The 13,630-nt window shown below is 45.1% G+C and overlaps 1 protein-coding gene across 3 annotated transcripts in view; it reads right to left on the bottom strand.

Moving 5' to 3' along the window:
• Positions 1–13,630, bottom strand: part of TRIO (trio Rho guanine nucleotide exchange factor) — a 262,864-nt gene that overhangs the window by 109,763 nt on the left and 139,471 nt on the right. For all 3 annotated transcript variants that reach the window (XM_060278041.2, XM_060278045.2, XM_060278044.2), the window contains exons 16-19: positions 12,081–12,200; positions 6,553–6,744; positions 4,642–4,791; positions 625–739 (exon numbers count right to left, since the gene is read on the bottom strand). In XM_060278041.2, the coding sequence (XP_060134024.2) occupies positions 625–739; positions 4,642–4,791; positions 6,553–6,744; positions 12,081–12,200 (577 nt within the window). The remainder of the gene's footprint in view (positions 1–624; positions 740–4,641; positions 4,792–6,552; positions 6,745–12,080; positions 12,201–13,630) is intronic.

The following is a 13,630-nucleotide window of genomic DNA, read 5'->3' as shown; positions in this document are numbered from 1 at the left end:
GGCCTTTTAGGCTTCCTCCACATGAATAGGCGTTCACTTTTTCAATAATAAGAATTATATGTCATGGGGAGGTGGGGCGTCAGGATTTTAGAGATGCACGGCCAAAAAAAAGTTGGGAACCACTGATCTAGATTAAAGTTTTAGCCTGGACAAAAAAAGATATTTGATTATAATCTTTGTATCTCTCTTTATAAAACCTGATACAATTTATTCAAAAAGGAACAAAAATAAACTCTGTTTCACACGCAGACACAGGTAAGTGTGCAATTTACACAAACAGAGTAAACATGCTTAAATGTTTGGCACTGTTATAATTTGTTATCAATATATTATCTCAAGTTGCAATAAATTCCACAACTTCCACTTTTGTGCTTCCCCCCCTAAAAAAAACTACCTTATTTTTTACATGGTGACAACCACAGCCTGGAGTTCCTTATTGCACTTAGCATGGCTTGAGATGTCCAAGCAAACAGGGGCAGCTGATGCACAGCTGATTTGCACCATTGTTTTGTTTGTGCTTCGTGAGTACCACCCGAATAAACCAGAACTGTATCGCCGCCTTACCAACGGAATGGTTGAACTCTATTAAGATCAACAGGAACCCAGCCAATCGTGCATGCTTACTTTTCACCTGCTGTTCAGGGGCCTTGATGTGAGTCACCATGCCTGGCATGTTGACGCTATTCCTGTGCAGGTATTTCAGGAACACATCAGCATTTCGCCGTGCCAGCGTGCAAGCCTGGAAGAGACCACAGACAGACACATCAGTGCAGGCATGCACAAGGTGATGCTAACTGAGCTTGTCATGTTAGGCACTACAAGTGGAAATTTAAATTCCACTATAGAATTTGTGCGTGCAATGGCTTGAACAAACAAAGCAAATTTTGGTCCATTCCTCTTGGGCTGCACAACACAGATGCTTCTATATGAGCAAGTAAGGAACCCTGACCATTAGGTCCAGTCGTGACCGACTCTGGGATTGCGGCGCTCATCTCGCGTTATTGGCCGAGGGAGCCAGCATACAGCTTCCAGGTCATGTGGCCAGCATGACAAAGCCGCTTCTGACGAACCAGAGCAGCGCACGGAAATGCTGTTTACCTTCCCGCTTGGAGCGGTACCTATTTATCTACTTGCACTTTGACGTGCTTTCGAACTGCTGGGTTGGCAGGAGCTGGGACCGAGCAATGGGAGCTCACCCCGTCGCAGGGATTCGAACCGCCGACCTTCTGATCAGCAATCCCTAGGCTCTGTGGTTTAACCCACAGCGCCACCTGTGTCCTACATGAGCAAGTAGGAAGGCTCAATTCCTCTGTGCCATGTTCTTCCGTGGATGTTCCATGCCTGGCAAGTGGGATGGATCCTTGTGCCCCAACCTCAATTCTCCTAGTACCACGTGCTAGGACTTTTTCCAGAGTGTGGCTGCAGGGCATCAACTGTCAAGTTATTTTTTTTAATCAAGGAAAACATCATCACAGTGGTTTAGAGAGAGAGAAAAGCAGTTTAGTTAAGTTCATAGGACAGTCGCTGGTCATATTTTTACATGGGCATGTTCAGACATAATGCTGAGCCAAAAAACATAGCTTAGTGTGAGCACACTGATTCCTGGGGAGGAGATTACACCAGTTTTGCTCCCCCCCCCAGTCCTTTTATTTATTTATTTGTAAAGTTATAATCTATGCTCTCATAAAATATATATATAGTAAGACCGGATGCAACATGTAAAAATAAAAACGAGCCAAATGGCCTCTAAGGCATCATTAAATACATCAATAAATGCTGATTGGTTAAAAGAAAAGAAAAGAAAAAGCATATTGTAAGGTGCTTCGACAATACTTTGTCCGAAGGAAGGGAGGGATGCTTCCTGTTGAATCTCTACCGTGGCAGGGAGTTCCACAGGGCAGGGTCTGCCACACTAAAGGCTTGGTCCCTAGTGATGACCAAAGGAACCTCAGGGGTGTGGAGAACCACTAGAAATGTCCCATCGGAGGACCTCAGTGATTGGAGTCTTTTAGCATGTTGTGGCAGCCAAAACAAGGTCTGGTTTAGTGCAGCATCCAAACATGAGGCTGTGGTTAAGCTCTCTCCTCCTTAACCAGGCCACCAACACTCAGGATTCAGGAACAGAAAGTAAATCCTTTCACAGCAAGCTTTCCTTACAGATTCCCATGCTGTGTTTTGCTCTTAAACACTAATGGGGAAATAGTTGCTTGATGTGACCAGCTGCCCTCAATTATTACATTATTTGCTAGGACTCATAATCTGCAGATTATAAACGAGGAGCACGATTGCTGTGTAGGCACCAGCAGACAAGGACATAAGTGCAAAAATCTCTTAATTATACCAGCTTCTAAAGAGCAAGAGCGCTCGTTTTGGAGTTCTTGGGTAGCAAGCCAAAGAATAAAACAATCTTTAACATAAAAAAAAACACCAAGCAGCACTCAGTTCCGCTGAAATCATTCTCTTGAAGCTACTAATCAAGGAGACTAACTGAATATCGGAGGCAGAAGACAGAGGTGCCCATTAATATAATAAAGGCTGCAGCCCTAAATGTAGATTTAGGGACTCAAATGAGGTTCACTTCTGAGTGATCATGTTTAGTAGCGGCTGAAAAGCTAATAGAAATAAAGAAATTTCATGCATGGTATGAATTGAGGTCCACTGTCTGGTCACCTTCACCTAAATGGACAAAGTAGCAATAAGTTTACACTACAGAACACACACTCGCCTTAACCGCTGCAGCCTTTCCTTTCTCTCTACTTTAAAAATGAGCTGCTGATATCTGAACACAATTAGTATAAAATGGAAAAGTGGTAGCAGAGGTGACTGCTAGAAGCCCTCGATCCGGCCAAGTCACTATGTTAAGCCCTTTACATTGGCCAGAGAGTTCTTATTCATTCAACAACATTCATGGGCAAAGTGGACTCTTATGCTTATGCCACAATTAAATCTATTAATTTTGAAAACTGCTGCAAGACTCTGCTGTTTCCGCAAGGTATCTCGTAAGCCTTCCTTTATTTTTAGCGCCGCCAGAAACGGCAAAAAGCGAACTTGTCTCAATATTAAATGGGCAATCAAGCAGATTGATGTCCTTGTGCTTCCTCGCTTCTTCTGCCTTCTGCTCCAATTAACTAACTGCACTATGTTTGACAGCTTTTATTTGCTATTTTGAGAAGCCGCAACCTTCTTCTACGGTATATCCTGCACCCGCCCGTTAGCTTTCCAGCCCATCTTTCCTTGTCCCTTTTCTCTGCAGAAACAGTAAAAACGGATTGACAGCCGCTGGCTTCAACTCTGCCACACCAGGGACCCACTTTTGAATTTTATATTAGGTAGGAGGATTCAATTGGTGTTCCTAAGTTGATAAGACGGGCTTTTGATTCAATGGACACCTGCTGCTAATGGCTGAGGAAGGGGAGGTGATTTATTGCTGTTTTTTCCCTTCCCCCTGCAGCCCACTACCACCACCTTTTCCGGAGCGTCCCCCCAAGTTTTGGGGCAAGTTTTGAGGGCTGCACAGGGAGGGAGAAAGACACAAAAACCATCTCTCCTTTTCTCCTTTATGAGGAAGCGGCTGCAGGATCAAAACCCCTTCCACGAGCATGAACAGGATTCCACGCTCTGCAACACCTTCACTTTAGGATGATGGACCCAAGTTAGTCAAGTCCATTGATTCCCATGGGACTACTCTAAGGATGACTAAGGTTGGAGAAAGGTAAAGGGACCCCTGACCATTAGGTCCAGTTGTGGACAACTCTGGGGTTGCGGCGCTCATCTCGCTCTATAGGCCGAGGGAGCCGGCGTACAGCTTCCAAGTCATGTGGCCAGCATGACTAAGCCGCTTCTGGTGAACCAGAGCAGCACACGGAAATGCTGTTTACCTTCCCGCTTGGAGCGGTACCTATTTATCTACTTGCACTTTGAGGTGCTTTCGAACTGCTAGGTGGGCAGGAGCTGGGACCGAGCAACGGGAGCTCACCCCGTCGCAGGGATTCGAACCGCCGCAGCCCACTAATACCAACATAGGGTAGGTACAACTTAAGTGTACGATAAGACCATACAATAAAACAAATTCAAAACGTCAGCTAAAACACGTTAAGAAATAATACTGTACTCAGATCTCAGCAGATCATCACTAGTAGGCAGTGGAGCATTCACACAACTCTTCCAAAAAGCCTAGGTGGAAAGGTATGGCTTTGGGGCAGTGTAAAGCAAAGAAAACAAAAGGGCACAGCTTATCTCAAGGGGGAGAGAATTCCACAAATTAGGCAATCCTTGCATAATGGATTCCAGGGGTCAGCAACCTTTTTCAGCCATGGGCTGGTCCACTGTCCCTCAGGACCATTTGGTGGGCCAGACTATTTTTGGGGGGTGGGGGTGGGGGTGAACGAATTCCTATGCCCCACAAATAACCCAGAGATGCATTTTAAATAAAAGGACACATTCTACTCATGTAAAACCACACTGATTCCCAGACCGTCCCCGCCGGATTTAGAAGGCGATTGGGCAGGATTCGGCCCCGGGCCTTAGTTTGCCTACCCATGGATTAGGCAATCTTGTCTGCCCGTTTTATACCGTATGCACGGTTGCAAAACCCACCCTAGAAATATAGTGTTCATGGGCACATGAACTTCTCATGGTTACCTTCAGGAACGCCTCCTTCTGTTCAAGGTGTTTACTTATCATAGGCGTCACATGGTCTGTTTCCGAGTTGGGGCCCAGTTTGTCAGCTCCTCCGCACCAGTCTTCTTCTCGCTTGTACTCTTGCTCCAAGCTTTCCAGGACACTGCATACCTATTGGCCAGCAGGCAAGAAAAGACAGAGTAAGGGTTTCTGTTGCAGGATGAGGGCTAACCTATCAATACTGAAAGGTCATGTTGCTCAGATGCCTGATTATCGTCTTCCAAAGCAACTACTCTATTCTGAACTTAAAAATGGAAAGCGTAATGCTGTTGGTCAAGGAAAGAGGTTTAAAGACTCTCTCTCTCTCAAAGCAAATCTAAAAAAATGTAGTCTAACTGGGAAACACTGGCCTGCGAGTGCTCCAATTGGAGAACAGCCTTTACCAAAGGTGTCATGGGCTTTGAATCTAGATTCAGGTAGGTAGCCGTGTTGGTCTGACGCAGTCAAAATAAATTAATTTTTTTAAAAAATGTGCAGTAGCACCTTAGAGACCAACTAAGTTTGTTCTGGGTATAAGCTTTTGTGTGCATGCACACTTCTTCAGATACACCGAAACAGAAGTCACCAGACCCTTATATACAGTGAGATATAGTGATTGACTCAATGGGTATGGTAAACCTGTTGACGTTTTTGGTCATCTGCATACTATCCCTTGCTTTTTCCTGTAGGACTAATTCCAGTCGTTAACAGTCGTCTGTTATCTGAAGAAGTGTGCATGCACACGAAAGCTTATACCGTACCCAGATCAAGCTTAGTTGGTCTCTAAGGTGCTACTGGACAATTTTTTAATGGGCTTTGAAGATGCTCAAACTCAGGACGAAAGGGAGAAATGCACTAAGAAGAAAGCGCGCTTGGCAAACCCTCACAGTGATCAAATGCTGCCCGGAAACCTACTGTATGTCCCCACTGTGCAAGGATGCGTGGATACAGAATTGACCCCCCACAGTCACTTACGGACTCACTGTTCAAACCGTGTTCATGGAAGACAATCTTACTCGGCTATGAGTGATTGCCAAGGAAGAGGAGGAGGAGGAGGAAGAAGAAGAAGAAGAAGAAGAAGAAGAAGAAGAAGAAGAAGAAGAAGAAGAAGAAGAAGAAGAAGAAGAAGAAGAAGAAGACTACTGAAAGGATTGGCATTCACTTCACATCCACAACCTGATTTGACCGCTTCCTCAGAAGTCACACAATGCAAACAGTGGGTCAACATTACGTCTCTTGACTACTCCCAGCTTCCCTCACTTGTGGTTTTCAAACAGAGGTTACTTCAATACCACAGGTCCATTCTGCTAAAGCCAAGTGAACAAAGCAGTTGTTAACAAGCCCTTGGTAATGTGAGCAAGACCATCTTTAGCACTGGCACAGCTTAATTGCTCCTGAGCTGCAATTACTTTTAAGGCTCGCTCTTTGAAAAATTAAGGAACCGAAGAAGAATGCATGGAGATTCTGCTTCCAAGGGCAGCAGCAGGACCCTCTCGCCTTCACTAATATCTAGTTTTGGCCTCAAATTAAATTAAACTGGAATCAATAAGCTACCAAGGTTAAGGGGAGAGTGGTACAGAAACTTCTAGAAAGTAGGCTTCAGGACTTATACACCTACTACCTGAAACCCAGCCCATTCAGGAAACGGTGTTTTGTTTTATACAAAAAATATACACACAGAGATCGTGCTCATTTTCGAGTTACGCCTAGGAGCGCGTTTCCATTTTCAGGTGTTGTTATTGTAAAGCTGGATGGCAACACACAAATGAACCAAGTGTAAAATGGAATTGGTTTCCCGTATTAACCTCAGTTGTGTGAATTTGGGCTTTAAAACCAATCTGTCGTGAAACCCGCCCTTGAAACCCATTTACCAGCAGCCACCCCATTCTCTACCTGCTCCGATGTTTTGTAAAAGGCCACAGAGGCGTTCACAAGCTTGAGCCGATCTTCCATCTTGAGCATCAGCTGCTGCCAATGAGAGGCCACTTTCTCCGCGCAGTCCCGGATCATGTCCATGTCGTAGTGATTAGCCTGCAACATCGCCTCGGCTTTCTGCTGCACTTGCAATGCGCTCTGGTGCGTTTTCTGATCAAATACAAACGGAACACGCCACTTAATTCGTGAAAAGCATTCCATGCGTTTTCAAAACGGGTTCGCGTCTGCCTCTTGTCGGTTAAATGGGTGATTGCACATGAGCTAAATACTCATTAATCTGACAACTGCAAGCGAAATGTTCTTCCTCTTTCTCCCTTCCCTAACTCTGGCCAATTTTAGGTCAAGGAAGCAAACCCTTCAATGTAGCGTTCTGTATCCAAGTGCTGGCTTTTGGGACTATCCTTGTGCGTGTATCTGAAAATGTGGCATCAGTTCTATGTGTTGTCCACAAGTGTTACTAAAGAATTATCCATGAGCCAGAACAGTTAAGAACCTAGGACTGACTTCTAGGTGCTATCTTAGAAATCCTTCTCAAAACTGTAAAGGTAAAGGACCCCTGGACAGTGAAGTCCAGTCAAAGGCGACTATGGGGTTGCGATGCTCATCTCGCTTTCAGGCCAAGGGAGCCGGCGTTTGTCCACAGACAGCTTTCTGGGTCACGTGGCCAGCATGACTAAACTGCTGACTACACACTGATTTAACACCGTGACGGAAACCAGAGTGCATGGAAACACCGTTTACCTTCCTGCCACGGCAGTACCTGATTATCTACTCATATTGGTGTGCTTTTGAACTGCTAGGTTGGCAGGAGCTGGGACCGGGCAACGGGAGCTCACCACATGTTACTCTAAACAGCACTGTGCACATAGTGGCTGAGTTATTTCTTACCAATAATAATTCATGTGAGTCCCTTGACCTATGTGTATGGCATTGTGAAGCGTTCCCCCCCCCCGCCCCATGGAATGATACCTGCGAATAGTTCCAAGCATTGTCCCACAGGAATCTAGAACATTTCACCGGAACGGTCTCTTGCGTTCAGATAGAATGAAATAGTTCAGGATCAGTGGGAGAGCGGCCACTTTCTGAAGGGTTATCTTTGCAGGAGAAATTAGGAGGTCGCGACGCAAAAAACGCCACAGATCCCGTAATCCCCGAAATGAGGTTAGTTTTGCAGGGCTCTCTTCTTGGTGGGTGTTTCCTGTTTCGAGGCTTTCTGACAGCCTTCCTTAGCCAAGCCAAAGTACCGCCAGCAAAAGCAACGAGACAGAGGCATGGCAGGAGAACAGACTCTCCTCTTTGCAAATAGTGAACCCCAAGGCAAGCAGAAGAGATACTCCAGAAGCTCTCTGATAATATTGTGCAAGATGGTAGGCTTTTTCACATCGAGAGGGGGTACCACACTGGGGAGAGGGGGTGCTTTCCCACCAGGAATGGCAGGGCAACCTCTGAAATGCTGGTGGAAAATCAAGGAGTGGTCATCTATGACTGATGAAACTACACGGAGACAAGTATTTCTCTTTCCATTGGTTCTGCGTAGCTTCTTCTAACGGGGAAGGAAAGTCAGCTGCCTATCTAGCTGGAATAGTTGAGAAGCTGATAACAGCCTTCATATTTCGGCCCCACCACCCCACCACCTCCCCTAAAAGCTAGGCTCTGAGCACACACCTTTTGTGTAATCTACATCTAGTCTACACACAGCTGCAACAATACAGCAGCAAGAGAAAGCAAGCCCCCACAAGACAGAAATTAGACCACTTTCACCTGATTATATTTAAGGATTCCAGGTCTAGGTTGTAATGGGGACTACACAGCACGTGAATTAAAGAGTAATAAATCTGCCTGCAAAGGTCGCACACCCTTAAACTGGGTAGGTAGGGAAAGCAGAGCGCACTAGGCAGCAGGCCCCTGTTGCTACGCATACTGGATCCCAGTTCAAGCAGCCTCGGGAGACTGGGAGTAACTGGTTGCCTTTTTATGTGCTCGCAAAGCTTCACGTGCCATAACCAGAGCACCACACCTGGAGCAACTGTCCGAATTATATGAAGTGGGCATATCTGCAAAAAGGGGGTGTCTCTATAACCTCTAAGTGGGACACTTTGGGAGTAGGTTTGTCCCACTTATCAGGTCTTCTGCAATGCTCCTGGGTTGGGGGTGAGGTGTTGGTGGTGGAGAGAGCAGGCTTCCCCCTGCCATGTGGCCATTTTTCAGCTGTCTGCTATGTGACTGCATGCCTATTCTTGCAGATGCGTTCCTCTTTCAACATGACCAGGAATTATTCAAAGGCGGTGTGTTCCTGATCCCTTAGAGAGGGATGTGGGCAAACTGAAAACACCCCAATAATGTGCATGCAGTGAAGGGAGGGGGTGTCCTGCAGCTACGATGCTTATGTGATGGGTTCATTGAATGTGTAGAGCAGGCATGTCAAACCTGCGGCCCTCCAGATGTTTTGGCCTACAACTCCCATGATCCCTAGCTAGCAGGACCAGTGGTTGGGGAAGATGGGAATTGTAGTCCAAAACATCTGGAGGGCCACAGGTTTGACATGCCTGGCGTAGAGGGAAGCCCATACAACTGTTCTCCACCTACACTGCCAAAATGCTTTATTACTGCTTTTATGTAATTTTAAATATCACTTTTGAAAGCAATAATAATAATAATAATAATTTATTATTTATACCCCGCCCATCTGGCTGGGTTTCCCCAGCCACTCTGGGCGGCTTACAACAGAAACATTAAAATACACTAATTTCTTAAACATTAAAAGCCTCCCTAAATAGGGCTGCCTTCAGATGTCTTCTAAAAATCTGGTAGCTGTTTTCCTTTTTGACATGTGATGGGAGGGCGTTCCAGAGGGCAGGCGCCACCACCGAGAAGGCCCTCTGCCTGGTTCCCTGCAACTTGGCTTCTCACAATGAGGGAACCGCAAGAAGGCCCTTGGAGCTAGACCTCAGTGTCCGGGCAGAATGATGGGGGTGGAGACGCTCCTTTAGGTATACTGGGCCGAGGCCGTTTAGGGCTTTAAAGGTCAGCACCAACACTTTGAACTGTGCTCGGAAACGTACTGGGAGCCAATGTAGATCTTTCAAGACCGGTGTTATGTGGTCTCGGCGGCTGCTCCCAGTCACCACTCTAGCTGCCACATTCTGGATTAGTTGTAGTTTCCGGGTCACCTTCAAAGGTAGTCCCACCTAGAGCGCATTGCAGTAGTCCAAGCGGGAGATAACTAGAGCATGCACCACTCTGGCGAGACAAGCTTCAATCCTATTACTGTTGAGTGTTCAAAGTGGTTATCAGATACTTTCACAGTATCCTTACCACAGCCCTGTGAGGTAGGCTGGTATTAGTAACCAGGTACTTCTTTACAGCAATGAAGAGTAGATATTTGTTTAAGAACTGCAGCAAAGCATAAATGTACTGAACTGTTTTGCTTGCTACAGGTTACTATTAAGTGCTCTGTGGCCACGCAGATTCCTGGGCCCCTTTTTTACTTAGACATTTGCTGCTTTTAGCAAAAACTCACGTAGAAAACCCTGGGATCTGATGGAAGAAAAGAGGGGTGTGAATGTTAGAAAACAAATGCATAAATAAAAAGGAGATGCAGAGAGGGTGTCCTGGAGGGAAAGCAGAATTTCCAGGTTTGAAATCTAACTTTGCTCTGGAATTCTTAAGTATAACCAGTATATAGCCCGCTCTATCGCACTCTACCAAAGTAGCCCCCGGTTATAATTCCTACACATTTATCCCCTAAAAGGACAAATATCTACACTGCAGATTCTAAAGGGGAGGAATGTTATACTGAAAATTTACCAAAGCTGCCAAGAGTGAGGACACAGACACTGCAAACTGTGAACAACAGAAAGGGAAAACGGAAAACTCCACAGAACGACAGTAGAACTGAAGGCAGTTACTGTAGCACCAAGGATTTCTGAAAATAAAAAGCTTCCCAATGGATAAAAGCAAAGGATTTTACTTTTAGCAATCTTAAGCACTCACGTCTCACTATGTATTACCAGAAAAAAAGTTAAAACCATACAGCAGTTGTTTTCAATGCTTTGGGCCTCTATTTTAGTCGTCGCTTATCCCAAGTAAGGTCAAGATTAGAACAGGATTTAAAAGTTACTTGAGGACCCTGGTTGTTGCTGGTCATGTAGTAGTAGTAGTAGTAGTAGTAGTAGTAATAATAATAATAATAATAATACAGGTAATAATAATAATAATAATAATAATACCAATAATAATAATAATAATAATAATAATAATAATAATAATGTCACCCATCTGACTGGGTTGCCCCAGGCATTCTGGGCAGCTTACAACAAATTGTAAAACATCCAAAACAGGGCTGCATTCAGGTGTCTTCTAAAAGTCAGATAGTTGTTTATTCCTTGACATCTGATGGGAGGGTGTTCCACAGGGCGGGTGCCACTACCGAGAAGGCCCTCTGCCTGGTTCCCTGTAACCTCACAGTGAGGGAACCCCCAAAAGGCCCTGAGAGCTGGACCTCAGGGCTGAATGACAGTGGTGGAGACACTCCTTCAGGTATACGGGGCCGAAGCTGTTTAGGGTGTTAAAGGTCAACACCAACACTTTGAACTGGGCTTGGAAATGTACTGGGATCTTTCAGGACCGGTTTTATATGGTCCTGGCAGCCGCATTAAACTAAAGAAGCACATTAAATTAAAATGCACGTTAGCAGTGGCACGAGGGCTTTCCACATTATTGCTTCATGGTAGTGTGTGGCATTTAGCAATGGAAAATGATGATACCCCCCATAGCAAATGAACTATCTTTTGGTTAATAAATCTTCAGCAATGAATTCCAGCCGGCGAAATGCACAGTGAAAGCCACAAATGCCGCTCAAGAGGTAACCGGAAATCAAATTTATGAACAAAGTTTTTAAGTCTCCGTTTTGTCCCACTGAGGGCTGATGCTATCGCAAGAAGGCGAGGAAGCTGCTTTAAGCAGAGTCAGACTAGCAAGGGTTCAGGCTCAATATTGCGTCTACATTGACTGCCAGTGGTTCGCCAGCATTTTACAAAAGAGTCTTTTGGTGATCTGGACTGAATCTGGGACATTCTGCATGAAGACTTTCACTAAGCAGGAGCCAAAATACTATTTCCCCATCTTTAGGAACCTTTCACAGGTCGTTGTGCCATGTTGACAAATACCTTAGTCGGTTTTTTTGCTGGCTGATACACATCAACAGGCAAACGGCCGTTTGACTAACATCTCTACTCGTGTGTAAAATATAGTTAGCGACAGACTCGTGAAAAATCAGACAAGGACTGCCTTGTTTCTTAAGCCATCTACTGGCATCAGGAGATTTAAACATAATTCATCTGACACATGATCCATAAAGTAACCAGCAAACTCAAAACTATAAAACGAGTTGTTCCTCTAGTGTATGGGCAAAAAGAGGACGAAAGGTATCTCTGCGCGCTCTGCTGGACCGCAAAGTCGAGAGTAATAGCCAAAAACACTTTTACCTCTATTGCATGCTGGAATTGTTCGTGTTCGCGCTGCAGTTGCTCAGCCTCTTGTAGCGAGCTAGCAGTGATCAGTCCGGCATTTAACATGGACTCTCCATTTCGGATCCAGCCCAATACCTGGAATGCAGCAGGAGAGAGAGCACAGCTTAGGACAGCGGTTCTCAAAGGGGGTGGCAGGAAGATTCCAGGAAAAGCAAACCTTTAAACATTTAAATATAGTATAGTAAGTAAGTAAAACTTTATTTATTTGCGTGGCCTACAGGCCATTGCAACAACGGATTCATATTACATATCCTGGTAAGAAAGAAAGAAAGAAAGAAAGAAAGAAAGAAAGAAAGAAAGAAAGAAAGAAAGAAAAATGCTATATATAACAATAAAATGTGCTGTCTCAGGATTCAGCATAACACAATCAAAATGAAACAGGTGAGATCTTAATTATATGTTCACACAGGAGGCGCTATTGTCCTTCAGCTGGCGGCCCTCAGTCTCATGGCCCTCTCAGTAAATCTGGCTACCTTCTCTGTATAGTATAATACAGTATAGTATAGTATAATACAGTACTGTATAGTATCAGAGTATTTATTTGCAGAATATGGGTGGGTATCTTTTCTTGAAAGCACAACTATCAAGTGATACTGAAGACAATCCCCGTCGTGATCCAGAACCACCATTCTAACAGTGTGCGGAATAAGACTCATTTATCTTTATATTTTGGGAATGATCCATGTTCTTATGTAGCTGCATTGCTTTATACTTTCTGGATGTCCCGTGATCATATGATAAAGTAGTTGTGCTCTATGTTAGAATCCAAGCACTGCTAGGAGTTGTTTCTTTGGGTTTTCCAACGTACTTCTTAACAATATAAAATTCAGTGCGGTGCAAGCAAATTCTTATTCTGAAAGCGTGGCCCAGAGGGGAAAAAAGCTTGAGAACTGCTGGTTTAGAACGTTCTCCTTACGTCTAGAGCAGCTTCCCAAACTTGGGTCTCCAGCTGGTTTTGGACTACAATTCCCATCATCCCTGACCCGACTGGTTCTGCTACCTGGTGCCTAGGAATGATGGGAGTTATAGTCCAAAAACAGCTGGAGGCTCAAGTTTAGGAAACCCTGGTCTAGAGCAATACATCTGAAAATGTTCCTATTTGTTAAAGAGCAATACTCAAAGATGGGGGAATTTGTAATGTCACGCTGTAATGTTAATGATGGTGCCAACATCAGATTTTTCCAAAGCTCAGCTTTCACCAGCTTATTATCAAACATACTTTGGCTTTCCATCCTTTTCCGTAGAGGAAACAGCATAGGCGTACCCAGGATCAAAACTAGGGGGGGGGGGGCTGGCTGGCGATGACGTGGCCGGGATCCTCCCAGGAGGCATGGTCAACATCCACGCACCCCGGAGGGGAAGGGGCGGTCACGCAGCGTGAGGTGTTTTTATACCCCCCCCTTTTCCTCCTTGCCGAGAGAGAGACCGAGAGGCGGTGGCGGGGACGGTGTCGGAGGGAGCCATCGCTGCTGCGCCTCCTTCACTGCCCCTCCGACTGCCCTGGC

Source organism: Zootoca vivipara, chromosome 8 (assembly GCF_965207765.1).
Source record: "Zootoca vivipara chromosome 8, rZooViv2.hap1.1, whole genome shotgun sequence".
Lineage (NCBI taxonomy): Eukaryota > Metazoa > Chordata > Lepidosauria > Squamata > Lacertidae > Zootoca > Zootoca vivipara.
Note: the sequence above shows the minus strand (reverse complement) of the source record. Positions and strands in the feature narration are given on the sequence as shown.